The following is a 24,656-nucleotide window of genomic DNA, read 5'->3' as shown; positions in this document are numbered from 1 at the left end:
TTATTGATTGTGCATATGTATATGTTTAACGCCACGGCCTCAACTATTTAATGCAGTTCATAAAACATAACACGTTCTTCTTGGCTTTTATTCATAAGTTTTTAATATTCTGTTTTCTTTGTAGAACCGATGTTGTTATAACTATATCTGAAATGTGCATGTTCAAAGGTCAAATATCATTTTATGAAATAATAATCATAATGATAATTATTAGCACCTATTATACAAAACTATCGAAGTATGTCCGGTATGGCCAGGTGGGTTAAGGCGTGCGACTCTTAATCTCAGGGTCGCGGGTTCGAATCCTCGTCACATCAAACATGCTCGCCCTTTCAGCTATGGGGGCGTTATATATGTGACAGTCAATCCCACTATTCGTTGATAAAAGAGTAGCGCACGAGTTGGCGGTGGGTGGTAATGACTAGCTGTCTTCCCTCTAGTCTTACACTGCAAAATTAAGAATGGCTAGCGCAGATAGCCCTTTAGTAGTTTTGCGTGAAATTAAAACAAAATTATCGAACTAGCCACCTCAGTCAGAGGTGTACAAATAAACATGTATGTGTGTACATTCGTTGATAACCAACACCGTATAAGTTTTTATATTCTGAAAGCTATTTATGATTTATCTGGTTACATAAATTATAGAGTATTTTTTTATTTTGTTTAATAAGATGTCATCTTACCTTAAAACATTTTAAACAGAGTGACGATAACATTTATTTCACCATAATGATCTAGTTTTAAGGTTATATGGTAATCGTTATTATATCTTTATCATCAATATAGTTTATCCATTATATTTGATTTTCTGGTTGGTAGTAAGGAATTCACATAAAATAGATATCACTTAATTAAAGTACGCTAAATTAATAAGGCCGTAAGACATTCTACTAACTAGATAGGATAACTGATATTTTTCACAGAAGCGGAAAAATGAAGATATACCTATCAGTTTAAAACACGTTGCTACATTAGAGATGCTACATGTCCACGTAATGGTGATTATAAAACCTCTATTCGAAAATGGATTGAAACATCCCATCCCAAATCAAGGAAGAAAGGAAAATTTAAACGGGAAAATTCAGGGCAAAGAAGTGTCAAATAATACAAAGAGTGCCACTCAGTAGCACAGTGACATGTCTGCGGACTCCCACTGCTAAAAACCGGTTTTCGACACCCGTGGTGGACAGAGAACAGATGACCCATTGTGCAGCTTTGTGCTTAATTCTAAACAAACAAACAAACAAAAAAGTTATATTTGAAATTTCATTTAAATACTCCCTTTTGAAATTAGAAACTAAGAAACATAAAAATGTTATAGTAAACTGCATTTTATTTACCCTTCCTTATGCATAAGGTTAAGTCTGGGGGTTAAAAAATCAAAATTAAGATTGAATTATTTTTCTACAAATTCAGAAATCCAAGAAGCCGAGCAACAAAAAGTAAATATGATGTGTAGACAAAACCTATTGCACATGGCATTATATAATATATGTAAAATTATACACATACTGCAAGTGTATTCAGCTACAGGTGAATCATATAAAACTATACTTATAACTATAATTATCCTGAAACTTGAACTGAACTGTCCTAAAGTGGAAATCTGTAGCGCCGAACTACTACCTAAATATTTTTTTATGATCTACAACTCAAACATCCTATTTTTGTTCTTTCTAGAATGTTTTAAACGATTTCCAAGTTTTATAAAACGAAACTTTTTTATTCATTTCATTGAACACAAAACTATAAAAAAACAGCAAAAATAACAATAAAAAACTATAGTTGAAACTATAGAAAATTAACCCTTTAACACCATTGGCCAAAACTTTATATGATCTTCATTACTTAAAGTTTCGTAAATCGAAGTTTTCTCAGTCCCATACTGAAATGTTTATTCTAGAGCAAAACCACATCGGTTTTATACAAGTTACAGCAAACGACATTAAATTAATGTCAGCACTCATGAAGTTAAATCCAACAGCTATGTTATTATTAAGATTATTGATAAAAGTAAATAATTTATACACAAAATACTGAATGTCAGTAAAAATCCATGAATAACAAATCCTAAGTAATGTTGACGAAGAAAGTTCAATACAGTTTCACAACTTGAGACATTAATATCTAATTAAAATTAATTTTGGAAATGATGAGAAAAATGGCTGTCAAAGGCAAATAGTATGGAAATGCCGCCCTTTATCATCTAAATATTATCTGAATCAGATAATTGGCTGCTGTTAATATAGTTTACAGTATTTACATCCGGTCAGTTAAAAAGTATCATATCAGTATAAAACCAATTAACGTAACGCAATTCAGTTATGGCTCCTAGGACTAAAATATCGTATGAGAAAAAAGTTGTAGCAAGGCGTTATGCTTCAATAGGAGTTCCATGCAAACTTTGAAGAGGGTACGTAAAATTAGAACTGTTGGCTATATAAGTGGTCAAGGTAAACAATAAACAAAAAAACCCTGAAACTTTTAAAAGTAATGTGGCCAGGTGGTTAAGGCACTCGACTCTTAATCCGAGGTTCACGAAGTCGAATCCCCGTCACACCAAACATGCTCACCCTTTCAGCCGTGGGGTCGTTATAATGTGATGGTCAATCCCACTATTCGTTGGGTGGTGATGACTAGCTGCCTTCCCTCTAGTCTTACACTGCTAAATTATGAACGGCTTGCGCAGGTAACCTTCGTAAAGCTTTGCGCGAAATTGAAAACAAACCAAACCAAAAGTAATGTTAAATATTTCAAAGTACGTTCATTACAAGATAGAGGGCAGTCTGATACAAATTTTGATGATGACCTTGCTTTATTTATAGATATAAATGTTCCCTCGAGGGTAGTGAGATACACAATAATATGAAATGGTCTCAATGGTAACATAGATGCTCGAAAGCCACTGGGAAGACGTAACCTTAACAAAAACGTTTAAATGGACATCAAAACACAAACAGTAAAATCAGCATTGCTGGAAATAGGCTCTTTAAATATGAATTAAAGCTGGAAACAGTTAATAATAGTTTGTTTGACAATGGAGAGTGGTATCATAGTCAATATATAACATTCACAGTTGTGTAAGAGGTCTATAGAGACGTTATGACACCATGACCGATGACAATACAAATATATCGTGATCCATCATGACATTCCCTCAGGAATATGACTCATTGGACCGAATTTATCTTCTAGCGAAATAACTTGCTCCTAAACATATATCAGATGTTGTAAAGTTATGAATTCACAAAGATATCATTGTATTGATAATTTATAAAAATGTGTTCAAGGAATCATCTTTAATTTTAAAATTATATAAAACTGACAAACAACGCATAACTTGGAAGTTCAGAATTATTGTACATATAGTATATATAACTTTTATGTGTTACAGAAAGTTGATCAAGGAAGTAGTTAAGTTTCTTTCGCCTAGTTATCTATTATAGTGGGTCATTTACCCAGGATATCACAGATAAAATATTCCTACAAAGTTGAACATGTTATTTAGAAGAGAAAAGTGATCTTTTCCAGTGACAAGAGAGGAAATACCTCCATTATTTTGCAGTGACAATGACCAACAGTCATGTGAATGGCACATGCACTTTGAGAATAATAGCATTATTGTTTCATGTACATAACCTTATGTTTTCTCAGTCTTGAACAGATTTTAACCTCTTTCTAGTTACGATTTCTAAGAGTTCTCTCCAGTATAGGTGTTATACTTGTCTTATGTAAATCAACAGATATTGTGTTACACTATTACAAATTACAGCGTTTACAGTAAAGAAGAAAATATTTAAAACAGGTATGATGTTTCAATCACTGGTGCAACAATTCTCAAGTACATAGGTTTTAACCATAAAGACGTTTTTAGTATATAAATAAACATTCAACAACTTAACAATGTATCTGTCCAGGCAGATAGTCACCGGCACCTACTGCTAACTCTTTTGTCAACAAATAGTAGGATTAACCATCACATTACAACGCCCCATGACTGAAAAAACAAACATGTTTGGTGAAAGAGATATAAAAGAGTATAATATAATATTTAACCGTTAGATTTATAAAGAATGCTAATATTAATATAGAAAAAAAATATATGTAAATTATTTTAGATTAAAATGCAACTGTGGAAATGAAGCACTTTAATTTTGTAGGGTTTTTCTGTTGTTTTTTTTTAGAAATGTGCACAGGTCAACAATAATATTATTAAGACTAATCTTATCCGACGTCACAATGTTCAGAGTTTCTATCCAGAAAGCCTCCTTAATCTTGCTGTCTTTGTTAATGTGAAATTAGTGTCTATACATACGAGTTTAATGCTGTGAAAAGAGTGACCAAGTATATTAAACGTATTATTTGCAGGAAGTTCATATAGATGTGCTTTTTTAAGTAAGTGACGTATAACTGTACTATATATATATAGTTAATTCATGATAAATATATATTTGTCTTCATGTTTGTTCCACTTTACAATTTGGGAAAATAATAAGATAGCGGGTTAATGGTTCTCAAGAAATGAAAGATTCTAAACGAAACAAATCTCTTTTTATTTATTTGTTACTGAGGATGCATGCATTAGAAGGGGAGGCAGAGTAGTACAATTTTTTTTTGCGATCATTATTTATTTTTAATGTTTTTATATATTTCCAGATACTAAGAGGGAACCCGGTTCTGCATTATATTTTGGCAAGGGTTCTGCAGCGAAGACTTACTTCTGTCCTAAAGAGAGACAAAATTAATAGATTTTGTGATTTGTTTTTGTTGTATTTATCAACGAACCGTTGGTATGTTGCACAAACCTGTAGGTATGGCATTATTCGCTATTCTAGGGGTTACTTCTACCTTGACGGGAGGTTAAAGTTGAAAAAAACTCAGTGGGATTTGAAAGTTTTATCGTTTCAGAAGAAACGAAAGTGAGATATTCAAATACACGGATGTCCAACAAAAACAATAAATAAATTACCACAAAACTCACAAAAGTTTCATAAGTGTTTCTAGAAAAATACATTGAACAGTAAAGAAAATTAAATAAATACATGTGTGATTTGTAACACAAAAAATCTTTATTTACAGATAATACAGTGTTTTGTTACCTAAATCACTGGTCTTCTCTCTCGTCTGGCTGTTGGGGTTGAAAGCCACAAAACAAGATACGATGACTTAAAAAAAAACAAAATCAAGAGACAGAACTTTAAAAATACCTGACCTCTAACAAAAACAATAAAGTTGGGGTTCCCACAAGTCCACAGGTTGCATTTTTCAAACAATCTTAAACTGAGTCAGGTGCATAGGTGTTTGAATTGCCTTTGGAACAGGATCCTTTCCAAGATGTCCATACAGAAGCATATATACACTAGCTTAAGAACCAAGGACAAAGGTTGCAGTAGTTAGCCCTTAAATAGTAAAAAGTACTATCATGTGCCAATAGTCTTGAGACATCTGTACAATATATTTGTCATAACTACATGTAGAAACCGCATGGAAATTTAGAAAAATATCATATGAATATACTCGAATAAAGATCCATTCTATACTAGTTACAGAAGGAATGCAAGTATCAAGTCATCCCATAAGTAATGTCCAAAAAGTTAACACAGAAAGTGCATTATCATTTCTGTCTTTGTAGAAGGCTCTAATGACTAAAGTATGTAGTAGGATGTGTATAAAAATGTTCAGACAAATAAAACACACTAACCCAACTCCATTTTTCAAAGCATTAATGAAGTAAACCCTTGTGAAGATAGATGTGTCTGAGAATCACATTAGGCATATAATGCTTTATGAGTTTGAAAAAGGCAATAATATCACAGAAACTACCCTAAACATTCAAGGTGTTTATGGTGCGGAGTTTCTCAATGAAAGAAAATGCCGAAGGTGGTTTCAGAAGTTCAGGTGGCTACAGCTTAAGTGATGCGTCACGTTCAAGTCGTCCTGTTGAGTTTAATGATGACTTGCTGGTGGTTGCACTTGATGAAGATTGTGCTGTAACAATTGAAGAACTAGCAATCCTTAATTCAACCCATTTAGCAGTTCATCGTCACATGCAACAGCTTGGAAAGGTGTCAGAACTTGGAAAATGGGTCCCCCATGATTTGACAGAAACCAATCTTAAAGCAAGAGTGGAGATTTGCACTTCTCTGCACTCTCATGAACGTAACTCGCCTTTTTTGACAGGTTAGTGACTGGAGATGAAAAATGGACATTTTATAAAAATGTTAAGCGCCGTACACAATGGCTCAGTGCAGATAAACTGGCTAAAGCACAACCCAAAATGGACCTCCACGCTAGGAAAGTATTGTTAAGCGTTTGGTAGGATATTGTCGGAAGGATTCACTTTGAGTTGCTGCCACTCAATGTAACAATTACATCAGACTTCAATTGTTAACAGTTAGATCGCTTGAATGTTCCACTGAAAGAAAAGAGGCCTGCTTTGATCAGTCGTAAAGGTGTTGTGTTACACCAGGATAATGCACGGCCCCATACAACAATGATCACATCTACAAAGATTGAAGAGGTAGACTGGAAAAAACTTCCGCATCCTCCTTATTTTTCAAGCCTTGCCCCATCTGATTATCATCTATTCCGAAATTTGCGGAACCATCTTGATGGAAAAGAACTTGAAACACGTGAATACGTCAAAACTACCCTCTCTACATTCTTTTTCTCCAAACCCCAATCATTTTATAGAAGTGGCATTCAGAAGCTTGTGAATCGTTGGCGGGAAATAATTAATAATACTGAAACCTACATTATTAATTAAATAGCACTAAAAATATTTGAGATCCTTTCTCTTTTTCTGAACCTAACATCGGACATTACTGGTAGTTAGAATCCCGACCATTGTAACATGAACAAGAACAAAATTTTATTTAAGTCTCTCAGTAAGATGTCTGCTTGTTAGAAATTAAGCACAAAGCAACACAATGAGCTACCTTTACTCTCCGCACCACTTGTATCGAAACTTGGATTATAGCGTTATGAGTCTGCAGACATGCTGCTGTGCCACTGGGGAATGAGCTAAATATTTCTTCAGGGTTTAGGTTAGGAATTCAATTTCGGGTGATAACCAGCGGAACATGGATGGGGTCGAATTTTTACAGTCTGGTTACTGTTTCAAGGCATTGACCTTTGAGATATTGTTAGAGTTGTCAGTGTGACTTTCATACTTATTGTCAGAGCACACGTTCTTGTATCTAGAAGTTTAGCTGAACGTAATATTACGATTAACTTCGGAAATGGACAGAACTCACCACAGTTTGTTTCTGTCTATTTGACTTAAATTCAATACAGTATATTTTTCTTAATCTTTTGGCAATTTACTTCTTTAATTTTAATTCATCAGTGAAACATCCTACCCACTAGACTCATCAGCCATTGTTTCATAGATTTTCTCATTCCTATTTGAAGATTCATTGTTTGTTTTTATCCTTCATCACGCTGTGGTTATATATGATATTTCACTCCACCTTTAGAATAACTAAACTTAACCTTTCAAACGCAAGATGTACACAACTTTCATTGTTGCAAATATCAAATCACTGTGTGCGTGGTCTGTCTCAAACCTCAGAATACCATACATTATATCAATCATAGTCAATTTTTGGTCCAATCAACTAGAACGTAGTTAATGGGGAAGTACCAGTAAATTCGTGGTGATTTAATAACATTTATAACCAGTAAAGGAAATAAAATGGTAAGAACTTATTGCAGCAAAGAGCAGTTTTCAAGCATGGTAAAGTAAGATTTGTTTGAAGGGGTGGTGGTGGTAGGAGAAACTGAAAGGATCGTGGGTTGTCTGTGGTATCCATTGGGTAAAAAGCAAATAGATCCTATTTTACTCCTGTTCATTTGGTCTGATAAATACTTATTAAAATTTAAAACTGGACAGGACCCTGTGCGTATTATCAATAAACAGCATATCACTTCTTTTTATTTGACTATAAAGACTTACAAGTACCTGAGTTTCATTCATCTTATATCTTCAATTTTCTTTTCCTTGATTACACGCGTTAAGCAAAGCGTGTCTTTTAATAGTTATAGATTTTTTTTACGACTGGAAAAAGGCACTTTTGGGGTATAAGAGAAGAAAAGCAAGGGCTTGCGCCCACTCAGCTCCGCCCCGATGTGCACGTCATTGTTTGGCAACTCAGAGAATTCTTGTCTGACTCGGAAAAGTTCTCTGTTGATTTTTTTGTTTGTTTGGAATTAAGCACAGAGCTACACACTAGGCTATCTGTGCTCTGCCCACCATGGGTATCAAAACCCGGTTTTTATCGATATGAGTCTGCAGACACGCCGCTGTACCACTGGAAGACATTCTGTGTTGAAGAAATACTCCCCAGCACTTTTTTATGCATTCCAGATCTTACATCAACCAATATGATTAAATTTCAACCTGTTTCTTACAGGATTACTTATAACATTAGTCACTTTCGTGCATATGAGCTGTGTCCAAAGAGAGAAAGCTACAATGAAGAGAAGAGGTAATCACTCCACTGTTTGATTTGTTTTGAATTTCGCGCAAAGCTACACGAGGGTTAGCTATCTCTAATTTAGCAGTGTCCCATTAACTGTTGGGACAGTTGGATTGACTGAAAATTATAATGCCCCCACGGCTGAAATGGCGAGCATGTTTGGTGGGACTTAGATTGTAATTGTGACTCTCAGATTGCGAGTCAAGCGTCCTAACCACCTGGCCAGTCACCTGTAGCCACACCGAGACACTTTCATGAGGTCAGAACAGTAATCCAACTATGTCAGTACTCAGTGTTTCCGAGATCCAATGTTCTCCTTAATATTACTAGTTAGCAAGTTGCAGAGGCATGGCCTCACTGAATGCATCATCAAGTTTCATTTTTTCGGTTTGCAAGCTCAGATCAAACTGACCAGTATAATTCCCTACTAAATGGAATGCGACGTACCACGCGTGAAAATAACAGTATTTTGTTAATATATGCGTATAATGCCTTGTTTATTATTTATTTTGTATATATGAGACTATTTTTTTTATTAAAAACCATATTAAGCTGAGTTGTTATTTGTATTATGTTACAGAGCTATTTGCTACACATACCTGTGTCTCAGATCATCTATTACAACGAATAGTTTATTTTGCTGTGCTTTCTCCCGTTATTCCTTTCATTAATTTCCCAAGTTTAGTGTTGTTTATTAATATTTGAAGTACCTTTTTTGTATTCACGGATGGTTTGTGATGCCTACTTAGCTTAAGTTACCAGGCTATGGTGTTAATTTCATTATTCAAAACCCTTAATTTTTCATTTATTACTTTTTATTTTTCCAGATACTGAGTTGATTTGAAGTTACGTACAAAGCTACACAATGGGCTTTCTGTGCTCTGCCAAACACAGATACTGAAATCCGGTTTGTAGCGTTTAAAGTCTGCAGGTATACCACTGAGAGGCCAGGTGTTGAGAAATAATTTACTTTTGAGTATTGGTTTGTTTTGAATTTCGCGCAAATCTACACCAGGGCTATCTGCACTAGTCTTCTCGAATTTTGAAGTGTAAAAGCTAATCATCACCACCCACCGCCAACTTTTAGGCTACTCTTTTACCAAAGAATAGTGGAATTGTCCGTCACACTATAACGTCCCCATGGCCTGAAAGCGAGCATTTAAGTTGTGGATTTCTCTTTTATGAGTATATTATTACGTATTATAATTTATTTCGGATAAGTATTCGATTTATTATATTACGTACGTTAGGTATTACTATTTCAAATAACCGGAAATTTGAATTTAAAAGTTAATGAAATATTACTATGTATCAGCTTTAGAATATTTGTTAAGAAGATTGGTATACAAAATTTTCTTTTTTAACACAAATATATTTTAATATTAGGAAACAATACAATTTATAATAATGGTTATTACTAATAGTTATGATGCATGATGGTTGATATACAATAGTTTTACAAACGTATATACAATACTGATTCTTACACCCAGTTCAGAACTTAATATTTAATCGATGATCCAGGTACACAATGCATTTTCTTGGTTAGCCTAACACCCTTACAAGCTGACTTTTCCTTGCGATGATATTTAATGTCCTCGTAGAAATAATAATGTCTGAAGTAATTCACTGAAGTTGAACAGTTTGTAATATTCAAAATCCATTAACGTTCTTGGGAATGCAGCTAGTTACCATCACCCATCGCAAACTTTTACCAATGAATAGTGAGATTGAATGTCATATTACAATGCCCCCACAGCTGAAAGAGCGAGCATGTTTCTTGTGACAAGGATTTGAACTTGCGTCCCTCAGATTACGAGTCGAGTGCCTTAACCACCTGGTACTCTTAAGTAAAGAAATTACATTGTCGTGTAAAACAACACCTAAAATTGTAATTATCTTCAGTTAAAAAAAATTGTTTTATTTTCTATAAGTGAAGTTCAGAAGCAATAATCCAATCGAGTGATTTGTACCACTGATTATTCATTTGTCTTATTTTACTATGATAAATCTGTGTTTACTGAAATATATGTTAACCTATTAATTTTAAGAAACTAATTCATATTTTGATACACAAAACATGTACACTAATTATTTATTTTTTTAATTTTGCACAAAGCTAGATGATAGCTAGTTGCACTAACCATCCATAATTTAACAGTGTAAGACTAGAGGGAAGGCAGCTAGTCATCACCACCCACTACAAACTCTTGAGCTATTCTTTTTTCCAATTTAAAGTGTAATTGACCATCACATTATAAAGCACCCCACTGCTGAAAGAGTAAGCATGTTTGGTGATGAAATTTAAATCTGTAACCCTCAGATTGCAAGCACCCTAACCACTCAGCCATCCTAGGCCTGTACACTAATTAGTTATTTTGATCTTTATATACATAATTAAAAAACATTACGTTATTTCTACACAAAAATTGTTTTCCCATTTTGTTTCAAAATAACATCAACAGAATCATTTAAAAAAATTCCAAGCTCTTTCATTTAAAAAAATATTTAGTTGAACAAATGCGACGCATTATAATACTATTCATTTTTGTCATCAATGTAACAAAATAAATTATTTTTACTTTTCACAACTGCATTTCTAAGCTTCAATGCTTTTGTTTTATATACATACATAGATACACCTGCCCATGGTAAATGTTTTCATCAGACTGAGTACTCACTACATTACCATATACATATTAAGACACAGTGTATGAAATCCATCTTACATTTTTCAGTATGTGAACATCTGTAATTGTGAGCCTACAAGGAATGACTTCAAGATTCTGTGTGGTTCCTGTGATATTAAAATATTCAGACTGAAAAAGATTTTAGTGATCCCTATTTTGTATTTTCTCAGAATATCCACAAGTTATAAAATGTCTATCAGAAAGTCCTTCAGTTATTTTTTAATTTAGAAAAGATAAAGTAAAACATTCTGTACAACAGTGCAAGAGCTTCTTAATAGAACTTAAACCATTCACAAAACTGGTGAAAAGGAAAAAAATCTTTATTTAGCTAACTCTTCATGAAGTTTCTGTTACATGTAATTCTACAGTAACTCAAGATAAACTTCAATAATACTAGTTACAAGATGTTAAACAGATCAGCCTTGTATCTGTAACACTTTATATCCAAGACAACTACTAGATATTGGAGCAATAATTATCCTACGTTAACATCACTTAAGCCAAACATTTATACTGTAAATTACTATAAAATTTTGACAACTAATAACCCAAAAAACTATAATTCATATGTAAATATCTATACACATACATATAAAAATAAAACTTTTGACTCCAAACACATGCTGAACATTCTCATCACTTTCATTATACTCTAATGTTACTAAAGCCTTTTTTTTTCAAATACAGCAATGGCATGAAATTTTCATAATAAAAATTTCCCTCTTGTATTAAGAATCATAAAAATAACCTAAAAACACGTAAAACTTAGTATTTCATCATAAAGAATAAATGGTGGTAAGAAAATGGTACATTGTAGTAGCTTTAACAAATAATTCCTGAACTACAAGCCCAAATTACTTTCACCAGAAATGTAAGTATGAAAGTCGTAACCTAAAATAACTGAGACAATTACATTTGTTTCCATCTCCCTAAAGAAAACAATTTAAACAAGTTCTACTATACAATACAGCCAACCTTTCAGAATGGTTACTTACACACCATAAAATGTCTGATATAAAACTGAACGATAAAATGTAATCCAGTAAAGGGATTCAACACAAACTCTATATAAACAGGTTTTTTTTCTAGTGAAGGTCTCAATATCTACTTTTTCCTCAATTACACAATTCTAGTTTCATAGACTGTGTTTGGATGTGAACTATGGCACATACAGTATAGTCATGTTTCATTTTAATAATACTCTTACGATACAGTAGTATCCTTAGGAGCTGCTCGTTTTGTTGTCTTTGGTGCACACACATCATCCTCCTCACACGTTGATTGTCCCTGAACAACCCACACATCCCTTTTCTATCAATGTCCTGTTGATTCAAGGTCATCAAGAAATATATGGAAATCTTATTAGCACTTTCTAGGCACAGCTTCATGTTAGCTTGTTTGTGCTGCTATCTATTTTTATATATGTAATATACTACATTTCTTTCCTATCTTAAATTACAAGAGACAATTTAGTTTACATCTTAATAATGGAGGGTTTTTTTTACAGTTTTACCAGAAAAATAATTGTATTTACTTTTTTATTTATGGGTATAACACATACACACTATAACTGTTTTACTTTTCCTTATTATGGGTATAACACATACATACCAATATAACTATTTTTTTACTTATCATGGGTATAACATGTACATACCAGTATAACTATTTTTACTTGTTATGGATACAACACATATACACCAATAAAACTATATTTTTTTTACTCGTTATGAGTACAACACATACAAACCAATAAACTCTTTTATTTTTTACTCATTATGGGTATAACACATACACACTACTATTACTGTTTATTTTTTTTACTTGTTATGGGTATAATACAAATAACTGTGCCATACAGACAATTTACAGATGCTTCAGAGATCTGTCCTTATTACATACACTTATTTGAGGTTTTGGTGAATGCTTTGCTTACAAGTCCATATCTACTTTAGAAATGTAATAAGAGTAACTGAAAGTGTATATGCTCACTAAACTTGACAACTGCTTAAGAGATTAGCTCATAAAATTTAGTTACACAAGTAAACGCATCAATGTACTTAGCACTCTCTAGATGAAGATAAAGACAGCACCAAAAATAACATGGATTTTGGATCTTTAAATATGTATATATTGTTTTTCTAATGCTTACATTATTCTCACGTGTTTTTTACAGTAATTTTGCACATACCTAAACTCAATGGTTAAAGCAGAAGTGGACAAAATATTCAGCAAGACTTGGTGCTGATATTATAACATTAATGTAATATGGCTGCCTTAGACAGATGGAAACAGTAATGAAATCCTATATGCAGTTCTCCATCATACCTCAATTCTTTGACAATGAAACTATAATATAATGAAGTGATTTTAAAGAATCACTTGGTAAGGACACAAATATTAATTTAAAATAAGCATAGAAGAAGCTAATTAAGTACCATACTGATTATAAATATTAAAGTGTTTATAACCCATTGTTAAGATAAATGTAAGTACACAAACGCATAATAGGGTTAAATACTACAATTACTTTGGTGATAATATTTTCTGATAAGCACACAAAAAATAGCTAGAATGGCTTCCCTAAACCCAACATTAAAGTGTTTCAAGGTTAAAATGATAAATACACATTCAGTGAATTTCTATGAAGACAACACAATGTTACAATGTTTTTTTGTTTCTCTCAGTATATTTTATGTAGCATTTACTGCTACATCTCCTCAATCCTTCCTTTTCATTGTATAAACAAGTTTATTCCGTTACACTACTTCACGCACAATCTGGTACTGGGAGTAAAATCTTCTTACACAATGCTTTAATAATTGGATGTTTTATTGCAGTGGATAATTATCATTCAGATCAATCAAGTCGTTTTTTTATTCATGATAAATCAGCTTTAACAGATATCAGTAAAATTTAAAACAAACTAGGACACCTACACAAAGGACAAATCTGACTTGATAAATATACTGTCATGGTAGTGGGATTAAAATTACAATTATGTTTACACAGACAATACATCCATACAAATTATACTGTGACTCAAAGACTAGAACAGATTTCTGGCTTGAATAGATAAAAGTCATAGGAAGACTGAGTTAATAATTTCAGTTTAAATACAACAGATGTTTTTTTCAACCACTTTGTGGTTGAGTTCACATGAAGGTTGGAATCTGAACTCAACTGAAAACAAAACACTGTGTTGGTAAGGATAACAGTGAATTTTGTTTGGTTTGATCAAAATATAAGATCTTAACTATGATTAACTACCTTACTTTGAAAATGTGAATGGTCAGAGCAGTCCATGTTTTCAACTTAAATGGCTAGTTTCATACAATGGTGAATCTAATTGAATCATACACATGTAATTGCTCACTGATGCATGTAGTGTATGATAATACAATGTTCTAAATAGATAAGTATTTAGTATATTGTTCAAATGTACAAGTTGCCCTTACAAAAAAATACAATTCTACTAGCCACTTTTGAAACTGTATTACAACCTTACAGCTACCTATGTTTACATACATATTGTACGGCATAAAACCCCAAGATGTTCAGTATAATATACCTTTATATAAAAATTACTAAGACTAATGTATGTCCAAGAAGTTAAGACTCTGAGACTTCTACACATACATCAATATACATGTGTATTTGTAATGGTTACTTTACAACATCATATATAAATAAAATCATAAACACCAGTGCTTAATTTCTAGAAACAAAGAGGGTTAATAACTATTAATGAGGCTTCTGTTTTAGTGGCTGACTGTGTAAGTCAAATATCATCTTGAAACACAACCACCAAACGAGTCTTTGACACAATTACAATGTTTCTATCTTCACATAACAAAAAGAAAAAAATTAGTTCCAGACCAATGATCTGAAAAAAATCCAGAATAAATTAAGCAGTAGTATACACAATAAAAAAAACAGATAATATAATAACGATGTTAAAAAAAATTATATCAATGACCTTTTAGAAGAACAATACTACATAAATGTAATGTGGGGAACGGGGTAAATACCTGAATGTGTTTCCATAAATGATATTTGCTGCAAGTAACATTAAAAATCATACTGTAAAAATCAGCAATGCTAGTGTAGTTTAAAATGTGGTTAAATTAAACTAATCACATGCTCTTATATAAAGATAATAAAGAAGTCATAACTTTACCTCTGAATACAAAGATAATGAAGGAGTCATAACTTTACCTCTGAATACAAAGATAATGAAGGAGTCATAACTTTACCTCTAGCATGAATACAATGTCTCTGTAGCCTGACTCAAAGGAAATCATTTAAAACAATATGCAGGTCTAAATGGCTGATATTGAGAAAATTATAGAACAACAATACAAAAACCATAAACAAGAAATCATACACTTCTAATAAAAACTATGTTAACCTTGCACGTAAATTGTCTAATCCTATGGCATGCTTATGAGTGTAATAATGTTTAAGAAAAATGCTATTTGGTAGCAGCAAATTTATCTATACTCAAGCGTTACTGTTTGGTTAATTTAATGTTACATAAGCAAACAGCTGCTCACTACCACTTTTAAAATTTAGCAGTAAATTAAGTTCCACCAATGGAATAAACCTCAACTCAAACACATACATAGGTAATTTAAGTTAAATTCATTTTCACTTGTCCACAAGAAACTGTACTTATATTTTTTGTCTATTCCATCAGGTATCTGTCATTGCAACAAATACCAAACAGACTCATAACTACTACATGTCTAGAAAAAAAAAAGTCGAACATTTTAGTAAAGAAGAAATTTACTTGACACAATTGTTATTAAACGCATGTTTATGTTTTATCTAAACTTCAAGCTAACAAGGTGCAGCAGTATATGGCAGAACATCTTTTGACACATTGAGTTAAAACCTTACTTTCCTTATTAGCATCATATATCTTGCTTGATGCATTTTAACATTAAGTAAAAAAAACAAAAACCAACAACAACAGTAACAGAAAGTTATTTTATGTCATTAATTACTGACAAACACAAAAAGCTCACAGAAACTTTGATAACTTTTCATTAACTCTTAACTCAATTACTTTTACAGGATGGTCCTCCCTTAACTTTATAAAACCACCGGTTTACGTGAGAACTCATCAACATCACTTTGACAGTTACTTAATTTAATTTCAGAAATACGAATGGATGTTAAGATGTTATTTCTTATTTAAAATGGTGAAGCATGAAACATTATTTGTTTCAAACATCACTTCAACATGATGGATAAAAAATACCATAATTTTCTGACAAGCACTTCAGTTTTAAGCATCAATGCTCATATAGACACACTTCAAAACAGCATCTGTTTCATTCAGGTATGTTCTCAGGTGGTTGTACTTGTGAGGCATTACTAACATCTTTGGAAGAACAAGATGATTTATTGGTATTAAATGAAATTTCACCGACTGATACGTCCCAAGAATCTTCACCCCTGTTTGCAGTATTTAACTCTGATAAAAGAGGGCTGACCTTTTCTTCTTCATTTATTAAGTTTTTATCTTGCTGAAATTCATCAGGATGCTGTTGACAAGTACCTAGTGATGCCTTTTTCTCCCGTACTTTCTCTAACAATTCGGTAGACTCAATTGTTAACACCTTGGGTGGTTCGTATACATCTAGACTGCAGTCAGCAAAACTATTTTTTGGTGTGAAAGAAAACCCTCTCATTCCTGATGCTTCACATTCTCGGTCAAATCCAGCCAGTTTTCCTCGTTTTTTTTCAATTTTTTCAACCATGTCTCGGCTATTGAAGCTAGGAAGAAAGGAAGAATGCTTCATCATAGCATCACTCAAGTCAAACGAATCATCTACAAAGCTGTTCTGAGGTGTGTATGGACAAGAGTTGTGTGTTGATGAGCTTTGAGAACTTATTGGTTCTCCTGCAATTCCCAAGCTAAGAGCAGGTGTGGCACTAGCAGAACCACTGTAGGGGCTGTTTGTGTTACTTTCTCCAAATTCAGGGGAAAATGGATCAAAATCTCCAAGATCATCTTTTGTTTCAGCAGATGAGAAACAGCCCACAAATACTGATGGTACCTCAGTTTCAACTTTAAGAGCTAAAATACAGAGTAAAATAATAGTTCATATCATTCCAAAAGAATTTTAAAACCTCATGTACTTAATAACGATTTTTAATAAAACAATTCAAAATTAACTTCACAGAATATTCTATCAATTCAACATGCATATGCCATAAGTAACAAATATTATTGTACACAAACATTAAACATGAAAATCAATTACAATTTTCAACCTAAAACATTTCAATTTCAAGTACATCGATGCCATTATCTAAATACTAAATGCCACTTAACCTTATGTGCAAAGGTGTGAATGAAAATGAACATTGCATGATATTGGTACAAAGTGCCATTCAACATGTTATTATGTATAAATAATGAAGGGTTGGTTCTACTGGACTTAACAGAGATAATAAATTCTATTACCCTTGCCCAGTGATTAAGTTCTATAATCTTCTATATCTGTGAATGTTTGTAAGTATAAAGACAACAATCTACTTTATTATTGAATAATAATATAAATGTTGAACAATTCCTCTCAATTTCAAAGTATTTTTATACTGAAGATGAAATTAGAAAAATTATGAAATGTCTACATTCTCTATCCTGTCAACAATTTTATGATTTTTAAAATTTTTCCACAAAAAGAGTCTTCAGTTCTGTTTTATTTTGTGCTAGTAATACCATTTCAACAACAATCACACAAAACACATTTGTCTACAGTGATATGTAGTTCAAAGCCTGTTATTGATCACTGTTGTATAATCAGTGTATGTCTCATTTTAAAACTTCCATTTTCTCGATATTTGTGTGTGTGTGTGTGTGAAACTAAGAAAAATACCATGGTGTTCCACATTGTAAATAAGAATGAGGATAATAGAGCAATGAGGTCAGACATTCAAAGACTTCTACAGGATTTCATTATAAAAATCACCAATTTTCAAACATTTACATGGCCTGTGCAAACCCTGTCTGAAGTTGTTTATTGTGTCAGAAAAGCTAACAGAATAATTGAAGTTTATACACAAACTGCTTCGATAGTAATCAGTAAAAGTTTGACTTGTAGCTGGCACTCTTTTTGCCATCAGTTTCTAATGAAGACCCGAGTCCTACTAAGGACTTCTGTTTGTTGAAATTGGAAAAAGAATGTTTATTAAAATATGAAAAAAAGAAGACAACAAAGACTTGATACAACTGCAAAAGTTGCATACGTAACAAGAAAATTAAAAGAAATCAGGAGAATGTGATAATAAGAAACATAAAAATTGGAAAATGTGGACAAAGAAATCTCACATTACATTGTAGGTTCAAGTGACAAACCAATCTGGATGGTCACAATAATGTAAACTGTATTCCAAAACATTCCACTTCTCCAGCAAATGTATTAAATAACAAGTAAACCTTTAAGCCAAACAAAATTGAGAAGTCCAGACCTGAATCCTTCAGACTGACAAGAATGTTTCTAAATCTAATTAGTTAGATGCTTCTGCTTTAAGGTTATAGTTGAGATATACTGTGCTATAATAATGTTCTAGTTGTCATTATAACATATATTAAAATGTTCTAAGTAATCTCTATACTGACTGAAATATAAATGAAAAAATATAGACCATCCTTGATGTGAAGCAGAATACAAAATTGTATATAAATGACACGTTTACACCTCTATAAGAATAATTATTTCCAGAAGCTTCCCATTGGAAACAATATGCAAATTGCTTCTATTTTACTTGACTAAAAAGGTTCCTGGTATTACAAAAAGGCATAAAATCATAAGTTTATGCATAATTTTGGCTGATAACAGGAATTTGCTAGAAAAATATGTAAAAAAGTATGTTCATGTTGAATCGTGTTTTAAACAAAATTGATTGATTGATTGATTTAGTGTTTTATGGCACAAAGCAGCGAGGCTATCTGCACCAGACATTTGGTAAAAATGTAAAAAAAAAATAATAAAAAAAAATGTAGTAATAGACATAAATAGAAATGAAGGTAAAACAAAAAAGTATAAAACCAATGTTGACACCTAGTCTACAATGTTAAGATAGAGGGCAGAGTATAAGAAGTTGTAAGGTATTTACTCTAGCAAAAAGGTAATGATCATAACCCGCCAGGAAGACTAACAGGTAAGTTCAAGAACCACCATCAGTCACCTGAAGTTGGCCTTTCCAGTCCTGGTTCCAGGTTATGTGTCATAGCAGCTATTATCAAAATGTAAAAGAATAAAAGTTTTAAAAGACACCCAAAAATCGTAATAATGAGAAGCCAAATGTCCAGTAAAAGATAAAAGTCAAGTAAATGGAGTAAAATTTGTAAAAGTAATTGAAGATAAAAGCAAAATGGCAATTAAAACAGAAAATGGCGTAAAAACCAATGTTGACATCCAGTCAACAAAGTTGTAAAGGACTACCTGTAGCAGAATGGTAATGATCATAACCCGCCAGGAAGACTAACAGGTAAGTATAAAAACCACCGTCAGTCACCTGAAGTTGGTCTTTCCAGTCCTGGTTCCGGGTTATGAGTCAATACGGCCAGTACTAAAAAGTAAAGTAGTAAAAGTGTGAAATGATATGCAGCAAAAGTATAATAACAACTCGCCAGGACTACTAACGAGTAGTTCAAACATTAGCGTTAGTCACCTGAAGTTGGCCTTTCCAGTCCTAGTGTTGAGTTATTTAATGTTCTGGCCATTGTCCAATGTCAAATTGAATGAGAGAGATTAAAACTGTAAAAAAGGAACCACAATTAAAAAGGTGTAATGAATAAATATGCAACACTTAAATGAGATTAAAAAGATTAATGGCCATTAAAAAACTAAAAACATTGTCAAGGTGGACAGAGTCACCATCACCAATAACTCTGTCCAATGTTACAGACTGACCCTGGGAAAAAATATGTTTAAAATATTGCCGTCGTTGAGAATTGTAACGATGGCAAGAAAGTAAAACGTGGCTGATAGTTATTTGAGTGTTACACAAACTACACATTGGTGCATCAGTTCCAGATAAAAGAAAATGATGAGTTAAAAAACTGTGACCAATGCGTAGCCTAGTGAGAACAACTTCCTCCTTCCAAACTTTATGGAAGCTAGATGGCCAAAGTCCAATTTTGGGTTTGATTTGAAAAAGTTTGTTGTCACGTTGCTCACTCCAAGTGGACTGCCAGCTGGCACGAAGCCGAGCCTTGAAGACAACACCATAGTCCATGTACGGAATAGGCATAGGAGTGATGGTGCTGAAGCAGACATATTTAGCTGCCATGTCTGCAAGCTCGTTCCCGCGAATACCAACATGGCCTGGTATCCAGAAAAACTGGATTGAAGCAGCTGCTAATGAGAAATGGGCCAGTCAGATTCGAATATCAGCGAGAATAGGATGTGAGCTAACATGTAGCGATTCCAAGGCAAGTATAGAACTAAGCGAATCAGTATAAATAGTGCAGTTGGAGTACTGCTCAGCTGCAATATGATCCAGGGCAAGAGATATGGCATACAGTTCAGCAGTGAACACAGAAGCTGTAGAAGGGATTCTGCACGCAACTACTGACCCATAGCAAACCATAGCAGAACCCACTGAATTACCTGATTTGGAACCATCTGTATAAATGGGAACTGAATGATTGTTTGAAAGATATTCATTGAATAAAAGACGGTACTTCCAATCTGGAGTATCTGCCTTTTTTAGGCAACTGAAAGAAACGTCACATTTGGGGGCTGTAATAAGCCATGGTGGGATGGGCCGACCTGTGGAATCTGCAATGTTATCCAAGGACAGACCCAATTCATCCAATTGCCCCCGGATGCGAAGGCTAAACGGAGCAATGACAGATCGTCTGTTCTGAAAAAGTACTGCCCACTGAGGAAGGAAAACACATTTCCAGGTGGGATGCTTTGGTAAGGAATGAAGTTTCGAAGTATATTGTAAAGATAGTTGCAAACGGCGAAGGTGTAGAGAAGGTTCATGAGATTCAATGTATATACTTTGAACTGGAGAGGTACGGAAAGCCCCAGTGCAGAGTCCAAGTCCTTGGTGATGAATGGGGTCCAGCATCTTTAAGACCGAGGGTCTAGCAGAGCCATAGACCATTGATCCATAATCGAGTTTCGATCTAATAAGAGCACGATATACCTTTAACATTGAACAGCGATCTGCCCCAACTGGTAGAAGAGAGAACACGGAGGATGTTCAGTGCTCTTGTGCATTTGACCAAGCTGCTTTAAGTGTGGTATTAAAGGTCAGTTTACGATCAAAGATAAGCCCCAAGAACTTGGTCTCCGGGACCACTAGCAGCAAAACTTCACCGATATGAAGTTCAGGATCAGGGTGAAAACCCCGTCGACGGCAAAAGTGCATGCATACAGTTTTGGAGAGAGAGAAATTAAAGCCGTTCGCTAGAGTCCACTTCCATTACACAATTGGGGCGGTTTGTAGTTGCCGCCAATATATCTCATGTTTGACGACTGACATGAGATGTGAAAGTCGTCGACATACAGCCCATTCGCAACAGTGAGAGGGAGTTGTTCAGTGATGGCATTTATCTTTATACTGAAGAATGTAACACTCAATACACAGCCTTGAGGGACTCCAAGTTCCTGTACAAAAGAACGGGAAAGTGTTGAACCCACACGAACTTGGAATCTCCTGTCCATTAAAAATTTTTTAATAAACATGGGTAGATGGCCATGTAACCCATATGTAAGGAGGTCTCGCAAAACGCCATACCTCCATGTTGTGTCGTAAGCCTTCTCTATGTCAAAGAATATTGATACAAGATGTTGGCGGTTGAGAAAGGCTTCTCTGATAGATGTTTCAAGATGAATTAGGTGGTATGTGGTGGAGTGCTGTCGACGGAACCCACACTGGGTGGGTGAGAGGAGGTTGGTTGATTCAAGGAACCAAACAAGACGAGCATTAACCATCCTTTCTAATGTCTTACAGAGACAGCTCGTCAAAGCAATTAGACGGTAGTTTGAAGGAATCTTGGGATCTTTCCCTGGCTTAGAGAAGGGTAAAATAATAACCTGGTGCCAGGCATCATGAAAAACATTCTCCTGCCAGATCCGGTTGAAAACAATCAGAAGGACATCAAGAGAAGCAGGAGATAGATGGTGCAGCATGTCATAATGAATATCATCAGGTCCAACAGACGTACTGGCAGACCGATGAAGGGCCACTTTTAGTTCCACCAGGGTAAAGGGACAATTATAGTCAAAGAAACAGTCCTTTCGAAAGGAAAGAGGTGATCGCTCTGCCCGAGTTTTGATGGCCAGGAAGGTGGAGGAACAAGCAGAAGTGCTAGATACCCGGCAAAAGCTTTCACTTAGAGTGTTAGCGACGTTCCGAACATCAGTCACCTCCTGACCATCAGAGAGTAAGATCGAGAGGGGGACAGAATTGTAGTGCCCATTAACCTTTCGAATCTTGTCCCATATGATCTTGGAACTGGTGGTAGAAAATATGCTGGTTGTGAACTTAATCCAAGATTCCTTCTGGCTTTGACGTCTTACCCACCTAGCATGTGCACGGGCCCATTGGAAAGCAACCCAGTTTGAAAGTGTGGGATATCTACAAAAGTATCCCAGGCCTGCTTTTGAGCCTTCCGTGCTAAGTGACAAGCAGGATTCCACCACGAACGAGGATATCGTGGAAAACGTGTCGAGGTTTTAGGAATACACTGAGCAGCTGCATATGTAATACAGTCAGTTACCGCTGCTACACAGTCGTCTATTGATGGCTGATTTACGATGGCAGGATCAAGTTCTGCGAGAGCAGTGAAAGTGGACCAGTCTGCCTGATCCAGCTTCCACCGGGGCACGCGGGTAGGGTGGCATCAACCACGGCCAGTCTCTCTCAAAAGGATCGGAAAATGATCACTGCCTTGTGGATTACTGTAAACCCTCCATGAAAAATGGAAGAATAATGAAGGGGAGCAAACTGAGAGATCAATAGCGGTAAAGGACTGACTAGGTGCATGAAAGTAAGTGGAAGAACCAGTATTGAAAAGAGAAAGATTGTGATCAGAGAGCATCTGCTCTACAGATCGACCCTCTCCCATCAATAATAGCACTTCCCAGAGGGGATGATGTCCATTAAAATCCCCTAGGATTAGAAATGGAGATGGCAACTGTTCAACGAAAGCATCAAGATCTGATTGATCGTATGTCTCTCCAGGGGACAGGTACAGAGAACAAACAGTGATGGTATGACCCAAGGAAACACGGATGGCTATAGCCTCCAAGGGTGTGTTGAGTGACAAAGACAGGGTGGGCACGTGTTGATCAACCAACAGTGCCACCCCTCCATGTACTCGACCATCACATAATCTGTCATTTCTGTACAGAGAAAACTGCCGAATGGAGACAGTATCAGCAGTTTTGAGAAATGTTTCTTGTAAAGAAAGACAAACAGGATGGTAGGAAGCAATCAGCGTTTTGGTATCATCCAGATTAGAATGTAAACCTCGACAGTTCCATTGTATCAAGGTGGCCATTTTTAAGAACAGGTAGGTGAAGTGGCTGGAGAACCCTTCGGTTTACGACCACGTCTTTTTTTTCTTTACTGTCTTTAGTCGGAGGAGGTCTATCAACCTCCATGGATCCTGCTCTGGGTCGGGTGAGCAGGTTTTTGTTATTGGAAGGGGAATCCAGTGACTGAGGACGCGAACGAATAATTGTTTTGTCTCTTGTGGTGGGAGAAAAAGATGTATCAGAAGAAATGCCTGTATTTGAAACTGAAGGACGTGGATCTTGAGGTTTGTTGGAAGATATGGGAGGAACAGAGATGGGCGTGGAAGTCGATTCATCAACCTTTTTAACCACGGAGGTCAAAAGGCTTTTCATTTGTTTTGAAAACGATTCTCTTGGAGGCACAGAGAGATCTGTCTGCACTCCCGCTGTAGTTGTGGAATGAAGTGCAGCAGCATATGTCCGAGATGGAGTTGTGGACAGCAATTTCCGAGCCTCAGGATAACTAATGTTATGTGTCATTTTCAAACGCTGCACCTCTTTTTCCTCCAACCATTTTGGGCAAGAATGAAAGTAAGAGGGTGAGAACCATTGCAGTTTACGCAATGTGGGTTCATGTCACAGTCACAGGCATCGTAGTCCTTGCCCCCACAACGAGCACATGTCAGGGAACCACGACAAGATGTCTTTGAGTGGCTGAATCTCTGACATTGGAAACATCGAAGAGGGTTTGGTATGTATGGCGAACCCTGCAATGAGATAACCTGCCTTGATGGTGGCAGGTGCACGTGGTGAAGTAAATGCTAAAACGAGGGTATTTGTTGGCAGTGTAACTCCATCTTTGCGAGTGGAGATGCACCTCATTGCAGAAACTCCTTGAGTAGAGAGACCAGCGAGAATCTCTGACTTGGGAACGTTCTTCAAATCCCTTTCAACAATAACTCCTCGTGAAGAATTCAAGGTAGCATGGG

The 24,656-nt window shown here is 34.9% G+C and overlaps 1 protein-coding gene across 5 annotated transcripts in view; it reads right to left on the bottom strand.

Moving 5' to 3' along the window:
• Positions 1 to 11,469: 11,469 nt before the first annotated feature.
• Positions 11,470 to 24,656, bottom strand: part of LOC143225644 (exopolyphosphatase PRUNE1-like) — a 42,981-nt gene continuing 29,794 nt past the window's right edge. For 2 of the 5 annotated variants that reach the window (XM_076455435.1, XM_076455434.1), the window contains one exon: positions 11,470 to 17,258. In XM_076455435.1, the coding sequence (XP_076311550.1) occupies positions 16,510 to 17,258 (749 nt within the window). In that variant the 3' untranslated portion in view covers positions 11,470 to 16,509. The remainder of the gene's footprint in view (positions 17,259 to 24,656) is intronic. The other 3 variants (XR_013013973.1, XR_013013972.1, XR_013013971.1) reach the window with 3 other exon arrangements.

The sequence above is a fragment of the Tachypleus tridentatus genome, chromosome 9, assembly GCF_004210375.1.
Source record: "Tachypleus tridentatus isolate NWPU-2018 chromosome 9, ASM421037v1, whole genome shotgun sequence".
NCBI classification, from domain to species: domain Eukaryota; kingdom Metazoa; phylum Arthropoda; class Merostomata; order Xiphosura; family Limulidae; genus Tachypleus; species Tachypleus tridentatus.
Note: the sequence above shows the minus strand (reverse complement) of the source record. Positions and strands in the feature narration are given on the sequence as shown.